Source organism: Artibeus jamaicensis, unplaced genomic scaffold, assembly GCF_021234435.1.
Source record: "Artibeus jamaicensis isolate MK-2021 breed Jamaican fruit bat unplaced genomic scaffold, CSHL_Jam_final scaffold_286, whole genome shotgun sequence".
In the NCBI taxonomy this organism is placed as follows: domain Eukaryota; kingdom Metazoa; phylum Chordata; class Mammalia; order Chiroptera; family Phyllostomidae; genus Artibeus; species Artibeus jamaicensis.
Window position 1 is genome coordinate 764,436 of NW_026522034.1, and position 16,592 is coordinate 781,027.

The 16,592-nt window shown below is 52.9% G+C and overlaps 1 protein-coding gene across 4 annotated transcripts; it reads left to right on the top strand.

The window, feature by feature from the left end:
• The first annotated feature begins 721 nt into the window (after positions 1 to 721).
• On the top strand, positions 722 to 16,582 carry MRNIP (MRN complex interacting protein). 4 transcript variants are annotated; one of them, XM_037136366.2, is made up of 8 exons: positions 722 to 915; positions 2,808 to 2,867; positions 8,890 to 8,978; positions 13,071 to 13,146; positions 13,785 to 13,924; positions 14,534 to 14,621; positions 14,807 to 14,878; positions 15,999 to 16,582. In XM_037136366.2, the coding sequence occupies exons 1-8, from the start codon at positions 850 to 852 to the stop codon at positions 16,470 to 16,472; spliced, it is 1,065 nt and encodes a 354-aa protein (XP_036992261.2). In that variant the 5' UTR covers positions 722 to 849; the 3' UTR covers positions 16,473 to 16,582. The 4 variants fall into 4 exon arrangements, with proteins under 4 accessions (XP_036992261.2, XP_036992262.2, XP_036992263.2 ...); XM_037136367.2 differs by having other exon boundaries at positions 759 to 915; positions 14,810 to 14,878; XM_037136368.2 differs by lacking the exon at positions 14,807 to 14,878 and having other exon boundaries at positions 759 to 915.
• Positions 16,583 to 16,592: the final 10 nt, after the last annotated feature.

Here is a 16,592-nt window from a genome sequence, read left to right on the forward strand (position 1 = left end):
ACTGACAGTCTTCACAGGCTCGGGTTTGGCTTCTGCCGCTGGGGACCGCAGGTTGCGACCCCGCGCCTGCCTTGGCAGCCTTGCTCCTGCACCTGCAGAGTGGGGCCTGAGCAGTGGGGCTTCCGCGGGCTGCAGACTGAACTGGTTTCGTTTACCGCCGCCTCCGTGACCGTGACTGCTTCCCGGCGTCCTCCGCTGCCCGGCCCTCCCGGCTCGGGCTCCAGGTTAACTGACCACGTCCGCTCAGTTGTCCCGCAAATTCCAGCCTCGGGCCCAAGAGGTGGGCCGGGGGGAGGCGCCCTCCAGCACCCTCTTCGCCACCTCTCCGGGACTGGAAGAAGCAGAGGGAACAGTGCGGGCGAAGGCTGGACCCGCAGCAACGGGTCGAGGCCCTGCCCTCGCGACTACGATCCGTCCAGCGACCCCACGAGGAAGTGCTGGCCCAGGGAGAGAAGGGAACTGGTCTGAGATCAAACACTAATTCAAACCACAAACTACGCCCGACTGGGCAGCAAATGCGGATTGCAGTCCTGGTGTAGCAAGGGGCCCAGCCAACGGCCCAGAAGCGCTGGGGGCTAAGCGGGGAGGGGGCTCCTGCAGGGGCGGCGTGGGCCGAGGCCCGGGCGCCCGGCGCACGCGGGGGTGGGGCTGGCCTCCTCCGTGCGCCGGCAGGGGGCGCGGCCCGGGCGGGCAGAAGCGCAGGGCGCACGCGCACACGAGGTGGGGCGGGGCCGGGGCTGTGGCTGGGGGCATCCGAGTGCCTCCTGGGAGCAGAACCCGGAGGACGCGGGAACTGAGCGGAGGTCCATTGGGAGCGCACGCCCTCGCGAAGCCTGGCCGGAGGCCGCCATGGAGCCTCCTCCGCAGGCTCGGGTCCTGCGGTGCTGCTGCTGCCATGTCTTCCAGGCACACCAGGTGGGGTGGGCGTCGGCCTCCCCTCCAGGCTCCAGGACCGGACCTCCTCCCTGCGCCCTGCCCAGGCCCATCCACCTGACGTGGGCGCCGCCTCGTGTGGTCGCGCGGTGCACCTAAGGCCCGGGCAGATGACGTTGACCACTTGGGGACTGGGGTTCATTGATGTCGCTTCCCCATGACGCCGCGCCGGGCTTTTTCCGTGTTTTGCCTGGTGATTGTAAGATTGGTAGAAACCAGCAATGATAGTTTCTGCGGCAGCGGCCCAGAAAGTGGCTCTTTATCTAAACACAAGGGAGTTGGCGGTTTTTGAACTAGGAAGCTCCTGTGCGCCCCCTGCCGTCGCTCCTTGGCTCCTTCATCCGAAGGATGGGATGCTTGCTGCCAAAGCCTAAGCCTAACCTTGCTGCCAAAGGTTTGCAGTTGTAAGTAAAACCGTTTATGAACAACTGTAAACCTACTCTCGCCCCACCCTGTGTTGTTAACTAGATCGTATTCTATCTCCCGCTTACAGCCAGTGTATCGCTTCTGAAAGTCCCTCCTCCCAAGGTATTTTCCAGTCTGCTGTATTCTGAAAAAGAATGGCATCAGACTTCTTTAGGGGCTTGGAAACGGTTTTTACTTTATTTTTCAGACTTTTCTAGGGGTTGAAAGTAAATGGGAATATTTCCATCTAAAAGTTTTTCACGCGTCACATAATGCGTGCTCTCACGGTCATGTTCAACTCTGAAAAGTGAGTTGAAACCAGAGGGGGAAGAGAGCTAACAGGTTAATTTCAAGTCTGTTGTGTACCAGGCAATCTCGCATATCTCGCTCTGTTGCAACAGACTCTGAGGAGGTATCAGTCTTTTGGTCTCTCCGGCTAATACATAGCAGAGCCCTGGCTCTAATACATGGCAGAGCCCTGGCTGTCGACTGCAAAGATTCTGTTACACCCTGCAGCCTCTCTCTAGCCACGCCCCAGTCACTGTGTGTTGTTCCAGACACTTTATTGTTTTCTAAATGCATTTCCCACTTACGTATGTGCCTACACAGTATTTGTATGGTGTTTGAGGTAGATGCTAAGAAGTGAGTAGAATCGCTAAATCATGAGATATACCCACTCGAATTTGTATTAGATGCTGCTCATCTGCCTTAGAATGTCGAGGCACATTGGTATTAGGATCATATTAATCATACTAACTTTTATGAACCAACCTAGATATTCTTGTGATACTGAACATGCTACCGCATTCTGTTTCTTCAAGCAGCTTTGGCGCCTGCTGATACCATTTTCTTTGTTGCTGGCATGCATAGGTTCTCCCTAGATGTTTGCAGTCTTTGGTAGTTTTTTATTGGATTCTCCTGGGTTTTCGAGTAAAAAAACAAAACACCTCATATCTATAAGTTATGATAGTTTTCTTTTTTCTCCTTTCCAATCTTTATACCTTTTATTACCTTCTCTTAAAAAATTCCACTTGTTAAACATCCAGGGGAAAAATGGTAAATAATAGTGGGGGTCCTTGGCACGTTAGGGCTTTTGTGGGGATGCTGGTAGTGATTCTTCAGCTTCAAACTGGGTATAGGTATTTTATCATGCTGAGAACCCACCTAGTTAGGTTTATCAAGAATCAGAATGAAATGTTGCAGAATTCCTTCTGTGAACCATACCTGGTAGCAATCCAACTGGAGTTTGCTTCATGCAGACAGCTGCCCTTCCCGGCACCGCTTATTCATAGTCTGTTCTTTCCCCGCCTTTATAATATGCTGAGTTTTTATGCGTGGGTTTGTGCGTGTGTGGGTTTGTTTGGGGACTCTTGATTTTTTTTCTCATTGATCTTTTAAAATTATTTTTATGATCCAGTTCTACCTGTTTTAAATAATACCTAAGCCACATTTCCAAAATTTCATCATAGGTGAAAAAGAGTCTCAAGTGGACATGCAAAGTTTGTGGAGAGCAGCAGTCATTTTTGCGGGTGAGTCCTACAAAACAGGGCATCCAGCCCTGGCTGGTGTGGCTTAGTAGACCGAGTGCTGGGCTGTGAATCTGGGGGGTTGCCAGTTCAATTCCCGGTCAGGGCACATGCCTGGGTTGTGAGCCAGGTCCCTAGTTGGGGCATGTGGGAGGCAACCACACATTGATATTTTTCTCCCTTTCTTTATTCTTCCCTTTCCCTCTCTCTAAAAATAAATAAATGATTGTATTTTTTAAAATACATTTTAAAAAAAGATTGTATTTTTTTAAATACAATCTTAAAAAAAAAAGAAAGAAAGAAACAGGGCATCTAGTACCCGTGCCAGGAAGCAGGTTGGCCCTAGCGCTGAGGAAGTCTGCTGCTCACAGAGTCCCAGCATTTTGCTGTTGAGATCAAGTCCACAAGATGCAGAAAGAGCCCCTGCTCCCTAGGCTCCTGTTCCTTCAGCAAGTGAAATGAATGGAGCAGGAACTGGAAAGGTACCTTCGACCGTTCAGTCATTCCTTCAGCAAGTATTTATTGAGCACCTTTCAGTACCAGTGTTGTCGCTCTCACCCTCAAAGATCCCCTATGGAAGGGCCAGAGAGACTAATGAACACATGCACGCACAGTATAGACTTAGCCTGGCCCTGGGGCACATTCAGGATCAATGTTTCCCTCCTTTCCTCTCTCTAAAATCAATAAATGTGTTCTTGGGTGAGGATAAAGCCAAAACAAAAACCTAGGCTGGCCCTAGCCAGGTAGCTCAGTTGGCTTGGAGATACATCGAGGCTGTGGGTTTGGGTTTTTTGTTTTTGTTTTTTTTAATTTTTAATTGATTATGCTGTTACAGTTGTTCTATTCCCCCTTTATTCCCCTCCACCCTACCCCCCATCCCCACCATCACCCCCCTTTAGTTTATGACCATGTGTCTCAAGTCCTTTAGATTCTATATTTCCCATGCTATTCTTGCCCCCCCATCTATTTTCTATCTACTGTCTATGCTACTTATTTTCTGTACCTTCTCCCCCCTTCTCCTCCTCCCACTCCCCTGTTGCTAACCCTCCTTGAGATCTTCATTTCTATGTTTCCACTCCTGATCTAGCTGTCCTTTTAGTTTGCTTTTGTTTTAGGTGTGGTTGTTAATAACTGTGAGTTTGTTGTTCTTTCACTGTTCATGTTTCTTTAACTTCTTTTTCTTAGATAAGTCCCTTTAATATTTCATATAATAAGGGCTTGGTGATGATGAACTCCTTGAATTTGATCTTATCTGAGAAGCACCTTATCTGTCCTTCCATTTTAAATGAAAGTTTTGCTGGATAGAGTAATCTTGGTTGTAGGTCTTTAGATTTCATGACTTGGAATACCTCTTTCTAGCCCCTTCTTGCCTGTAAGGTCTCTTTTGAGAAATCCGCTGACAGTCTGATGGGGACTCCTTTGTAGGTGACTGTCCCCTTAGCTCTTGCTGCTTCTAGGATTCTCTCCTTCATTTTAATCTTGGCTAATGTAATTACGATGTGCCTTGGTGTGTTCCTTCTTGGGTCCAACTTCTTTGGTACTCTCTGAGCTTCCTGGATTTCCTGGAAGTCTATTTCCTTTGCCAGATTGGGGGAATTCTCCTTTATTATTTGTTCAAATAAGTTTTCCACTGGTGGCTGTTCCTTTCCCCCTTCTGGTACCCCTATAATTCGGATGTTGGAGCGTTTAAAGATGTCCTGGAGGTTCCTAAGACTCTCCTCATTTCTTTGAATTCTTGCTTCTTGACTCTTTTCTATTTGGCCATTATTTGCTTTCTTCTGGTCCACTCCATTGATTTGAGTCCCAGTTTCCTTTTCATTGCTATTGGTGTCCTGTGCAATTCCATTCATTTCAATTAGTTTCGCCTTCATATATTTGTCTAATTTGTCGGTATAATCAACCAGTTCTGTGAGGATCCTGATCACCAATGTTTTAAACTGTGCGTCTGTGAGTTTTGCTATTTCTTCATCGCTTAGATTTATTGGCTCTGGGGCTCTGAGATCCTCCTGCGCCATTCTTGGTCTGTTCGGGCCCTTTAAGTGTGAGAAGCGGCACCTTGGACTCCCAGGTCGCTGGGTTGTGACGCTGTATGTGGGGGCGTGGCCAGAGCGGGGAAATGGCGACCCCCTCTGCCGCTTTTCACAGCTGGGTGCGGAGGAGCAGCGCCTTAGGTGGTTCACCTGGGCCAGGCCACTCAGAGTCGCTGGGTTATGACGCTGTATGTGGAGGTGGGGTCAGAACAGGGAAATGGTGGCGCCCTCCACTGCCGCTTGCCGTGGGGACCTGCTGGCCCTGTCCAACCGCCCACTCCCTTGCCTGTCCACCCTCGCACAAATGTGCAACCTCAGTCAACAAGCAGCCCCGGGCCCGGCTGTCTCCCCGTCGGTCGCTCGCCTAGTTGCTCGCTGGGTCGCTCACTAGGTCTGACCCTGCGCCTGGATTCCGCGGGCCTGAGTGTGTCTGGCCAAGTCCTCCTGTGCAACCCTGCTCCGCCAGCCGCTGGTTTCGCCCCTTACCGGTCAGGCTGAAGTATTTGTTGTTAATGGACTTCCGAAAAGTTCAATTTTCCGTGTTCTGGCTACCGTGTTCTGTTTTCTGTTGCTACTATTTAGTTTTCTCTAATCTTGGTTGTGTGAGAAGGCACAGCACATCCACCTATGCCTCCATCTTGGCGGAAGTCTCTGGGTTTTTTTTTTTTTTTAAGATTTTATTTATTTATCTTTAGAGAGCTGGGAGAGAAACATCAATATGTGGTTGCCTCTTGCATGCCCCCTACTGGGGACCTGGCCTGCAACCCAGGCATGTGCCCTAACTGGGAATTGAACCAGTGACCCTTTGGTCAGAAAGCCAGCACTCAATCCACTGAGCCACACCAGCCATGGCGAGGCTGTGGGTTTGGTCCTGGTCAGGGCACATACAAGACCTAACCAATGAATGCATAGGTAAATGGGCACCACAAGTAACAATGAATTGATGCTTTTCTCTTTCTCCTTCTCCCTTTCTCTCTCTCTAAAATCAATAAAAATTTAAAAATAAATAAATAAGACTAGACTGGGCACAATGAAAGAAAGTGCAGGGGCCCCCAAAAAGATGACAGAATTAGACCCAGCTGGCAGTGGCAGACAGCTGACAGTGGTCGCAGGGGTGGGAGTCGGGGGTGGGGCGCGCTTGGGCTGTGGAGGCGGTCTAGAGATGCTGAGCGAGCAAGGATGCAGGCTGAAGGGACCACGTTCTACGAGCTCTTACCTGGCCTGTTTTTTCACCTAGCGTCAGGATTCTCTGCAGGCCCACACCTGCTGACCCACGGGATCTCTTTAACACCCCTAACGGTCCTTCCTTCTTTCCTTATCGACCCCCCTTCCCTGGTTCCGGCCTCATCCACCACCTCTCAGCCGTGGGGACTTTTCCTTTGGACGTGGAAGCAGCCTAGGCCTGCACCCCTGCCAGGGCCTTCGTGCCCATTGTTGGAGTTTGTTCAAGTTCACCCAGCTATTCTCATTACCCTGATCTGGAGTTATTTTGAAGTGTCCCTGATCTGTATGGATCTGTATGGACGATGCCCAGTTGGTTGGGCATCGTCCACAACGCGAATGGTCACCAGTTCTGTTCCCAGTCAGGGTCGCGGGTTTGGTTCTCAGACAGAGTGTGTAAAAGAGGCAGCCGATCACTGTGTCTCGCATCCGTGTTTCTTATTCTCTCTTTCTCCCCCCTTTCCCCTCTTTCCAAATAAATAAATGGAATCTTCTTTTAAAAGAAAGGGGAAAGCAATTATGTCACAGTGTGTTTATGGAAACCTGGTCCATCCCAGACTGGAGGTTCCCCGTGAGCAGAGGCCTTGCTGGCGTGGCTGAGCGGCCGCCTCTCAGTACCTGGCACAGTGCCCGACACGTGGAAAGTGCTCAGTAAATATGTGTCAAGTGAGTAAATGACCAATCTCACCTCAATGGGCATTTCTGTTCATTTTAGTTTTTATTGTGATGAACAGCTCTGCAGTGGAGCTTCTTACAAACCCCTCTTTTCTTCACTTGGCCAATTACTTACTTACTTAGGACAAATTCTAGAAGTTAAATTTTTGTTTCAGAGGATATCTTTTAAACTGAGGGGCACAGTGGCTGACCGGCAGGCACCATCTTTTCCTCCCTTCTTCCTGCCTCTCTCTCCCCAGGCAGTTCATGGCTTTACTCACAAACCACAGGGTCCCACTGCATGCCTTCTGGAAGGAGTCGACCAGTGGTCAACTCCTGGCAGAAGTGATCCAATTGGCCCTTCGGACTCAGATGCCCTCCTCCAGGCCAAGCAGCCAGGGATTCGTGGGGTGGAGACCATCAATCTGCAAGGGCAGCTGGCTGCCCAGGCCTCCCTGAGCCTGGCACACAGCCGGCAGGGACAAGGGGCCGCTGCCTGTGTAAGTGTTGGCCTGCATTCCCGAGTTCTCCCCCAGGGGCCACGCTGCCTGCTCAGCACCTATGTGTACGTGCAATGGGGCGTGACTCGGGGTTGCCCGGGCTGCAGCGAGAGGTGGACACCAACACTGGCAGGGTGAGACATGGCAGCAGCTGTTTCTCTTGCTCTTAGAACAGGCCTGGGAGGGACTGCAGTCAGCAGGGTCCAGTCCATGGTGTGGCCCTCCAGGGACCTGGGCTCCTATTGTCCTGAGGCTGACAGCATCAAGGAGGAGCCCCCGGGAGGCGTTCAGGGGCCAGGCCTGAGGGTGGCGCACACTCCCCTGGGGAGAACCTAGTGTCACGGCCGCACCCCACCACAGGGAAGACTGGAAATGGAGCCTCGTTTGTGCCCAGATGGGGAAGCATCTCAGTGCTGAGCCAGGGGCCCCTGCCACGCAGGAGCAGGAACACATCCTGCTGGTGAGGCCACCTGTGGATTCCAGTCCCTTTTTAGCTTTCTGTCCCCTCTAGCTCTTCCCCTTTTATTCTCATCTGAGCTTGCCCACAAAGGGAGCTCGGTCCCCCCGGGCCGTCACACCGCTGCCCTTGTCATCTGCGCTCTCCGATCTCCATGCTGCGAAGAACGGGGCACACTCAGTGCTCCGCTGACCACACTCTCAGTGGCCTCTGTCACACCTTGTTGCCTCCTCATCCTCAGGACCTGTACTCAGACCCTGTCACTGGACTCCTGTCCCCTGGCTGTGTTTCTCTCCCGGTTTCCCATCCCCGCACTTCCCAGCCTCACTTCACACCTGCTTTTCCCCCAGCCATCCCCATCTCTTTTTGATAAATTTATTTTTTTAATTACAGTTGACATTGAATAATGACATTGATATTAATATCAGGTGTATAACATAATGGTCAGACATAAACGGTCCCCCAGAGGAGTCTAGTCCCCGCTCGGCGCCACCCATTGCCATCACAGTACTGCCGACCACATGCCCTGGGCTGCACTTCCCGCCAGTGACTGTCCCCCACTGCCCGCCTGCCCTCTCCGCCCCTGTGCCTCCTCCGATGGCCACCCATCTGTTCTCTGTATGTGTGGGTTTGTTTCTGTTCTGCGTGTTCATTTATTGTGTTTTCTAGGTTCCATGTAAAAACTAAGTTCTATACGTTTGTCTCTGTCTTGGCCCATTTCACTGAGCATAATGCCCTCCAGGTCCATCCATGTTGCTGACCATAGTAGGTGCTCAATAAACATTTGTTGAACACATGAGTAACAGCTCCATGGGGGGAAAAGTAGCATTTTAATTGGTATTCCTTTGGTTATCAGAGACTATTTCATATGTGTAGTAGCAATTTGTATGGCTCCTGAATTTCTTATGTTCACTAATCATTTGGGGTGGGGTTTGGGACTGAGTTTGGCTTTGATGTGTAGAGGTGGGGGTCCAGCCAGCAGCCAGATGGACCGACAGCCCTCATCAACCCAGACTGCTGGCGTGTGAGTCACTCCGCAAGCAGCTGTCAGTCACTGATCCCTGCGAGGTGCTGCAGGCGCCCAGGGCCTTGGGAAGTACAGGTGCATCTCAGCATCCTGTTAGCACTTTTTAAACGTAGTTATTTGTGTGTTTGTTTCTCAGGCTTATGGTGAGGGCTCTGGTGCTGACTGTAGACGCCACGTCCAAAAATTGAATCTGCTGCAGGCCCAGCTCTTGGAGACGCCACACAGGTACAGCGGTTGTGAGGGGTGCGCTGTCGTGCTTCTCTCCAGTGGCTGGGGACCCCCCCCCGGGGGAGGAGCCCCTGCAGCGGCCCCCCTCCAGTGAGCTGCATGATCTTGTGGGTCTGTGGTGAGGGTTGGGGACCCCTGTCCCAGAGGTCCAGCTCTTTCTGTGCGGCGAGTAGACGCCCTGGGTGATCTTCCCACCTAGAGTAAGCGAGCTGTGGAGACCAGGTATCTCCCGGATGGACGGCCTGCTGTGCTGGCATCCGCTAGAAAATCATTTAAAATGCCAGCTATGCTGCGTTAAATGCACTGACAAGGTGACAAGGAAATAAATCACTACCAGGGGTCGAAGACGAAGCAAAAGGCATGTTCCAGGGAATACGCGCGTGGGCTGTGAGGGCAGTGGAGCTGGGAGTGTCCCTGCAGGAGGTGGGCAGGAATGGGGACAGCAAAGCCTAGTGCTCACTCAGGCAGAAGGTCAGCAGGAGGCGCCACAGAAAGCCGAGTCCCCCAGGAAATGCATTTCTTCTGCCGCAGGGAGGCAGCCTCGGTGTCCTTGGCGTTGGCTAAAGAGGGGAAATACTGGTCCGGGATTTTATACGCACAAAGGAGCTGCCACATATCTTTTCAGCCTATTCTAAGCACCATGTGAAAGCTTTAAGCTGAGAATTTATTTCCAGACAGTCCCAGGAAGCAGAGGTCAGCGCCGCACCTCTCTGAAGCAGCATCGTCAGCCCAGGCCGGAGAGCATCCCTGCAGATGGAGTTCTGAGGAGTGAGCACTCAGAGTTAACAGTGAGACACTTAGGGAATCACACCCCGTGAGCAAAACTGCAGATGGACAGGCTAGAAAGGCAGGCCCACAAAGACCTCGGAATCATAATATTGTGTGTTCATTAGTTCATGAAATAAGAAGGTTGGCAATAGGAGCAAGAGCCTTTAAGAAATAATAGAGTAGTTCTGGAAAAAGAACCAAAAGGAGTGTAGAAATGCAAAGAACACTCATTGCGAATAAAACTGTAGTAGACAGGCTAAATGGGTTCGGTGCAGCGGAGGACCGGATTGGTGAAATGGATGAGCCTGAAGAAATTACAGTGCAGCCCAGATAGACAATAAGGTGGAAAATAGGAGTTGAGAGACATGGCAGGTATAAAGAAGAGACCCAACAAGAATAAAAAGAATCGGCAAAGGCAATATTTGCAGAGAAAGAGTAGAGCATTTTCCAGAATCAAAAATTTACATTCTTCAATTCAGGAAACAGAGCAAATCTCAAACTGGACAAAGACACCATGAATGTAAGAAATCCTAATGAACCTACAAGAAGTGACTAGAGCTAGTAAGTTAGTTTAGCGAGATCACAAGGACACCATATCAACATACTGTACATTAAATTTTATGTTTACATAAATGCAGGAAACCATTGGAAAATGATTGCTTAAATCAAGGATTATTAACAATACCATCAAAAACAAAATTCTTAGGTATAAATATACTGAGCTTGTGTAAGATTGGTTCAGTAAAAACAGCAACAGATCGCAATGAGAAATAAAGAAGGTGGGAATGGATTGGTGAGGAGAGAGGACACGATCAGGGGCCGGGGGACGCAGTGTCGTCCAGGTGACAACTCGTCCTGGACAGGTCTAGGAGCCAACCCGGTCCCAGTCGGGATTCCAGCAGCCTGGGGTTCCAGAAATTGACAAACTGATCCTAAAATTCATATACAAATGTGAAAGACCTAGAATTGCTGAGACAAACGTAAAAAGAACCGAGTTGGAGGACCTCCATGGCCCGGTTTTGAGACTTACTCTGACGCGGCAGTCATCCCATAGGGTGATGCTGGCGACGGGTCGGGGCACCGAGACGTCAGCTGGTGAGCAAGCAAACACACCGCGGCACGCTCTTTGCTGGGACACTACTCGGCAGCAAGAACTCGAAGAGAAGAGGAGAGAGAGAAGCCAGACAAGACCATGAGGCACAGGGTCAGCCGTGTTCTGGGGAGGGGGGATTCCAAATTTGGGGGTGATGAGATTTTCTATGTCTTGTCCATTATACCTTAATAAAAATTTTTCCCTATATCTTGATTGGGATGATAGTTTCAAAGGTATAATTTATCAGTATGTATTAACTATATACATAAATGTCTGTATTTCAGTATACCAGGTCTGTCCAGAAGGTATGCAGCCATGTAATATGAAAAATCTATTTATTGAAGAAGATACTGGAAACATTGTGCATAGCACAGTGATGCCTCGGTCCCCTTCAGAGTAGGCACCTTGGGACCTCACACAGGTCTCCCAATCGCCATCAGCTGCCCTGTCATATTCTCCTGAATCTCACTGATGGTCTGAAATCTCCTCCCTCTCAAAGGTGATTTTAGTTTTTGGAAAAGCCAGAAGTCACAGGGCCAAGTCTGAGCTGTAGGTGAGCTAAGTCACCTGGGTGATTTGATGTTTTGTCAAAAACACTCTGCACGAGACGTGATGCATGAGCAGGTGCGTTGTCGTGATGAAGTTGCCAATCACCAACTGCCCACAGCTGCGGCCTCTGAAGGTACCATCCAAATAGTTTCTGTAGAGGGATGTTCAAGTTTAACGCAAAATGTGATGCAGATTCATTGCTCTACTCGCTTAGGCATTTTGAATCTGATGGCCACACAGTGCACACGCGCATTCAGCTGTGTCTACCACCCCCACGGACTAGTGCAGTGAAGGCGTCATTGTTCACACATGCGCATTCCAGTCCACTCGCCGTGGCTGCCGGGTGACATGGATGTGTCACAGACCATTCCCCTTATGTTAACAGTAGTGGACTTTTACCAGACTGACCTTATATTTAATTATACCTCAGTAAGGTGAGTTTATTTTTATTTTTTCAATCAATATTTATCCCCCATGCCCCCTGCCACCACCATTCATACGGTGACTTTGAAAGTTCAGACCATCTGCCCTTAGATGCGACACAGTGAAACCGGAGAACACAGAAGGCACAAGCAAGAGCTGGAAAGCAGCCGGAGAGAAGCAAGGTCACCTCTAATGGGACAACAAACACCCCAGTTCTTGGGTGTTTGTGCACCTTCTTCTTCCATCAGAAGCAGGAAGACCGAGTGGAGCTCCCAGACGCTGAGAGTGGGGTTCTGGGTAACAGCCACAGGGCCACAGCCCCACAGCGCTGCGGGGCGCCCGTGTGCGGGGCAGGGTTTGCTGTGCCTGGTCTCACTTCTTTGTAACTGCCCTGGGAGGGTCACTGACTTCTTCTCACAGACGAACAAACAGAACTCGAGGTGCCCACATTTACCAGAGTTTGGGGAGTTTGGGGTTCTCAGAGTTCACTGGAGGGGGTTCCAGTTGGATCATGTGACGTAACAGCCCCGTCTGGCACGGCTGGGGGTGGCTTTGGCTCTCACCTCCGGCCTTTGCGCTGCACCTTGCCACTGGGTGTCCAGGCCCCTCACTCTTCTTCACGGGGCAGGAGAGCCCCACTGTCCCTGAGGCCTTCACTGTGACACGTCAAGCTCAGGAACATGCCTCTCCTCTCGTAGTGGTGGAGGCACAACATAACTGTGAAGGCTCCCATGTGGCCTGTGCAATGGGGACCTGTCCCCTGCTGATGGGAGGACTCTCGCACTGCAGGGGTCCAGAGGACGTTAGTCCCTGTGTCCAGGCCCAGGCAGGCATGTTGTCCCATGAGCACACACCTCGTTTACTACCCCCCAACCATCCACACAGGCCTGTCCCTATCTGTGCATAAGCAAATGGCATAGAACCCAAAGTCACACTGTCACGGTGACAGCCAGTTGTTGGCAAAGTCAGGATCCAAGCTGCATTCTCTCTGGGTGAAGCATCTGCCCCCCGCACCTGCATCTCTTCCTGCTGTTGGGGGTCCAGCCAGCCCGAGTCCAGGGAGAAACGGGGCTTGCAGTAGGGCCTCTGAATGGCCAGGAGATCACCTCGCCACAGCAGGCCTGCAGAGCTGAGGCAGGGAGCTCCCCGAGAAGTCTTTGGTAGTCCTCGGCTAGTCCCTGTATTCTGCTTCCTCCTCCTCCTGGCCTTCAGCCTCCTGATCATTTTACAAAGGGCATGTGCAATCTTTCCCGAAGGTCTCCAGAAGAGCCTACTAGTGCTGGCAGAGAGAGAAATGCAGGTCCTGGGCCGGCAGAGCTCGTGAGTGCGCAGGTGAGTTAGCAGCGCTGTCAGCCCAGCCCCCTGGGCAGGCTCTGGCCCCAGGGCTCCATTTAGTCATTCTCAGTCATTTGTTCAGTAAAGGCCTGCTGATGCTACCGAATGGCAGGCACTTGGCTTGAAGCTCCAAGGAGCACGAATGGACAGACCTGTCCCTTCTGGAAGGGTGGAGGCCACTGTGTGTGCACACAACTCTGGTGCTCTCTGTTTGGAGAACTCTAAACCTAGCATGAACCTCACCTCAGCCTGCTTCCTCCCTCCCCTCCATGCCCTAGGCACCCCCTGGTGGAGGGGTGCCCCCTGGTGGAGGGATGCGGTTGTGAAGACCTCTAGTCTCCGTGTTTCCTCTCTCTGGCAGAGCCTGACAGCAGGGCTCACGCCCTGTTCTGCCCAAGTGCCTAGTCATGGAGGTGCTCGCACAGCGTGGCTGGGTGGTGGTGTAGGAGCGTGGGGGGGGGGGGCAGGGTGGCACTGTTGATACGTACAGGCCCGTGGGCTGTGGAGCGCTGCGCCCTGCCACTGGCCTCCCCTGGAGGCAGGGCCCCAAAATCTGCAGGCCTTGGATCTGAAGACCTGCAGGGGCAGTGCCTGCTCTCCAGCTGGGAGAGTAAATCCACTTCCTCATCCGTCAGGAGGAACCCCAGCCGTCCAGGAACCGCTGGTGGAAGTACCTGGAAAGGGGCTCCGGAGAGCAGGGGCTGCCCGGAGCCCTGCAGTTCAGCAGCTGGTCCTCATCCACAGCAGGGAAGCCGGATGCTCCCTCTAGAACAAGGTGATTCTTCAAGTGGCGCGTGCCCACCAAGCCCCAGGATGTGGGCTGAGGAGCGGCTGGTGGAGGCCGACTTCGCCAGCTGGCCGGCTCATCGCTGCCCGGCCCTACTTGGCCAGGTCGGGCACCTGGCACTGCTGGTGCACAGCAAAGGCCGGGCTGGGTACCACGTGGGCAGCGTCCCCAGACTCCCTGAATTCTGAGTATCTGGACTGCACTGACCTCAGGGAAGAGTTTATTTTATGGGCAGGGTTGAGGAAGCAAAGTGAGGCCAGAGTAGCCAACAGCTCTGGAAGCTTTTGGCAGAGAGCAGGAAAGATACGACTTGTACAGGTTTCTTCTCCAGGTGCAGTGAGCTTTCTGAGGTTCAGCCTCACCTGGATCCAGGTGGCCGTTACAGGGCAGGCGTATTGGGAGGTCATTTTGGTTCAAATAAGAACTTTCTAGCGACTCAGCCAGGAGCAGAGAAATGGACTGACTGCCTTGGATGTTCCAGGACGGCAGTTCCTGGCAGGGGGTGGGAGCTGGGCTGGGGCCCCAGCCCGTGGCACAGCTGAGCAGGGGGCTCCGTGGTGATGGGACTGGGTTCTGACAGCACTTCCCCTCTGCCAGGAGGTGGAGCCAGAGTGCGGTCCAGCCTCCACACAGCCCTACCGGCCAGGATGTGGGGGACCCTGAGGTCACCTCGGAGACACAGAAGGTCAGTGATTGAGGACAGTATTTCTCTTCTGGTCCCCCTGACTGCTGAGTGCCCACAGAACCTTTTAGTTGTCGTGTTTTGTGGACAGCTGAAGTGGGAGACTTACTGGCCCGGACAAGTGCAGCTCCCCCCCACCCCCACCCTTTGTCTGTCTGAAGCCCACTCCTTTCTCCTCTCTCCGGCAGCAGCTGCGCCCTGCTGCAGCCTCTCACCGTCACCTGGTCAGACGGCCTTTGGATACCTTGGAGGCAACTGTGGTAGGGCTTTTTGGAGCTGGGACGGGTCCCTCTGCGTGTCACATGGGCCCCACCCTGGTCTCTGAGGCACCATGTCCACCTTAGCTTCATGGACACAGGTGTGTCTTGTGCATAGAGGCACCCTCTTTGCCCAGGACCTGGCTGTGTTCTTGATGCCTCAACCCTAGCAGACCCTGCCGCTCTCTCAGGGCCCAATGCAGGCTTTGCCCTGCACGGTCAGAAGAGCCCCAGGTGCCTCGGCAGACACCCCCCCACACACACACACACACAGACCAAGGCCGGCCTGGCCTGCTCCAAGCTGAGAGGCAGAGGCCGGACTTTGGTGCTGCCGCTCACTGGCTGTGCGACGCAGATAAGGATGTGGCCCTGACCCTCCAAATTAGAGAATAACATTAATGACGGTTCACAAGGTGCTAGTCCCTGGGCTCAGCCCCCCAGCTGTGTGGGTTCCGTGCTTACCATGAGCCTGTTTTGTCTGGAAGGTGAGGAACAAGGGCAGCAAAGGCTTGGTGAAGGCAGAGCTAAGTCAGCACTGCAGACCAGCACCCCCTGCAGGCTGCTTGGTGCTGGTGAGGCAGGGTCCTACCCACCATTGCTTTCAAATGATGCCATTTCCAGTGCTTCTGGTTCCTGGGGTCGGAGCGGCCAGGCCCAAGCACCACGGCCATGCCATGGGGGCCACCTCCCCAGGTCAGGCCTAAGTGTGGTCCTGGACCTCCCTGCCAGCCTGGCAGTGAGCAGGCAGGCGGGAAGGGGCCTGCACCCCTTTGCCAAAGGCCTCTAGGTCTCCACCAGCTCAGCTCTCTCTGGCCCTCCCTGACCTGAGTCTGACATCCCTACCAGATGACTGGTCACTTCATACCTTCCCTCTGGGGAGAGCCTAGACCTGGGCTTTGGCAGAGGGTTTGGAGCGAGGTTAGGGGCACCTACTCTCCCCACTGGGTGAACTTTCAGAACCCCAGCAGGTTCCTGGCCTGCAACCTGAGGACTAGCTGGTGGAAAGCATGGGGAAAGGGAAGCCAGTGTCCAGAGGGAGAGACAAGGGGGCAGCAACTGGTACTGCCTGACCACTAGTGTCTGAACCAAGGACATGACCATGTGCTTTTTATCTCCACTGCAGGGTCACACCGGCCTGGCCAGGAAGGCCAGGGGGAGCAGTCATGAGGACTGGGATGCTAGGGGGAGCCCTGGGCCTGGGAGGGCGCCACAGTGTGCTGCCCAGCAGGTGAGGGCCACACCTTCTAAATGGGCACAGTTCCTTCCGCCACCTGGGCACAGCACACAGGCGGACACAGAGCCCTGGACACCGCTGCAGAGCGACCCTGTGCTAGCTGGAGCAGCACAGGCCGGGCAGGAGGCCCCCCAGCCCTCGAACAACGGACAGGAACCCAGGACCACCAGTGCACTCCAGCTCCCTTGGGCCACACATGCTCCACGTGGGCCCAAGAGGCCCTTTGGGGTGACCACTGAGCAGCTGTGGGATACAGGCCCTCAAGCAGAGGGTAGACCCTTGGCCAGAGGGGCACAGGAGTCCCAACTTGTACGGCTGCATGATCTCTTTAACACTGGGGAAGACTTTGACGACATCCTGTGAACCAACTGGTGTGTTACTACCTGGGTGTGTCTGCTACACGAGCCTTCCCCCAGCAAGACCTGTCTGCATCGCTGCCTCTAGTGACTGGGACTTGAGGATTTATGGCAACTGCTGAGAACC

Bases quoted from the DNA above. Each gene is read 5' to 3' on its own strand.
- MRNIP (XM_037136366.2), top strand. From the start codon at position 850: ATGGAGCCTCCTCCGCAGGCTCGGGTCCTGCGGTGCTGCTGCTGCCAT. The intron at 2,868-8,889 runs GTGAGTCCTACA...TTTGTTTCTCAG, and splicing joins AGCAGCAGTCATTTTTGCGG to GCTTATGGTGAGGGCTCTGG. The intron at 13,147-13,784 runs GTGAGTTAGCAG...CTCATCCGTCAG, and splicing joins CAGAGCTCGTGAGTGCGCAG to GAGGAACCCCAGCCGTCCAG.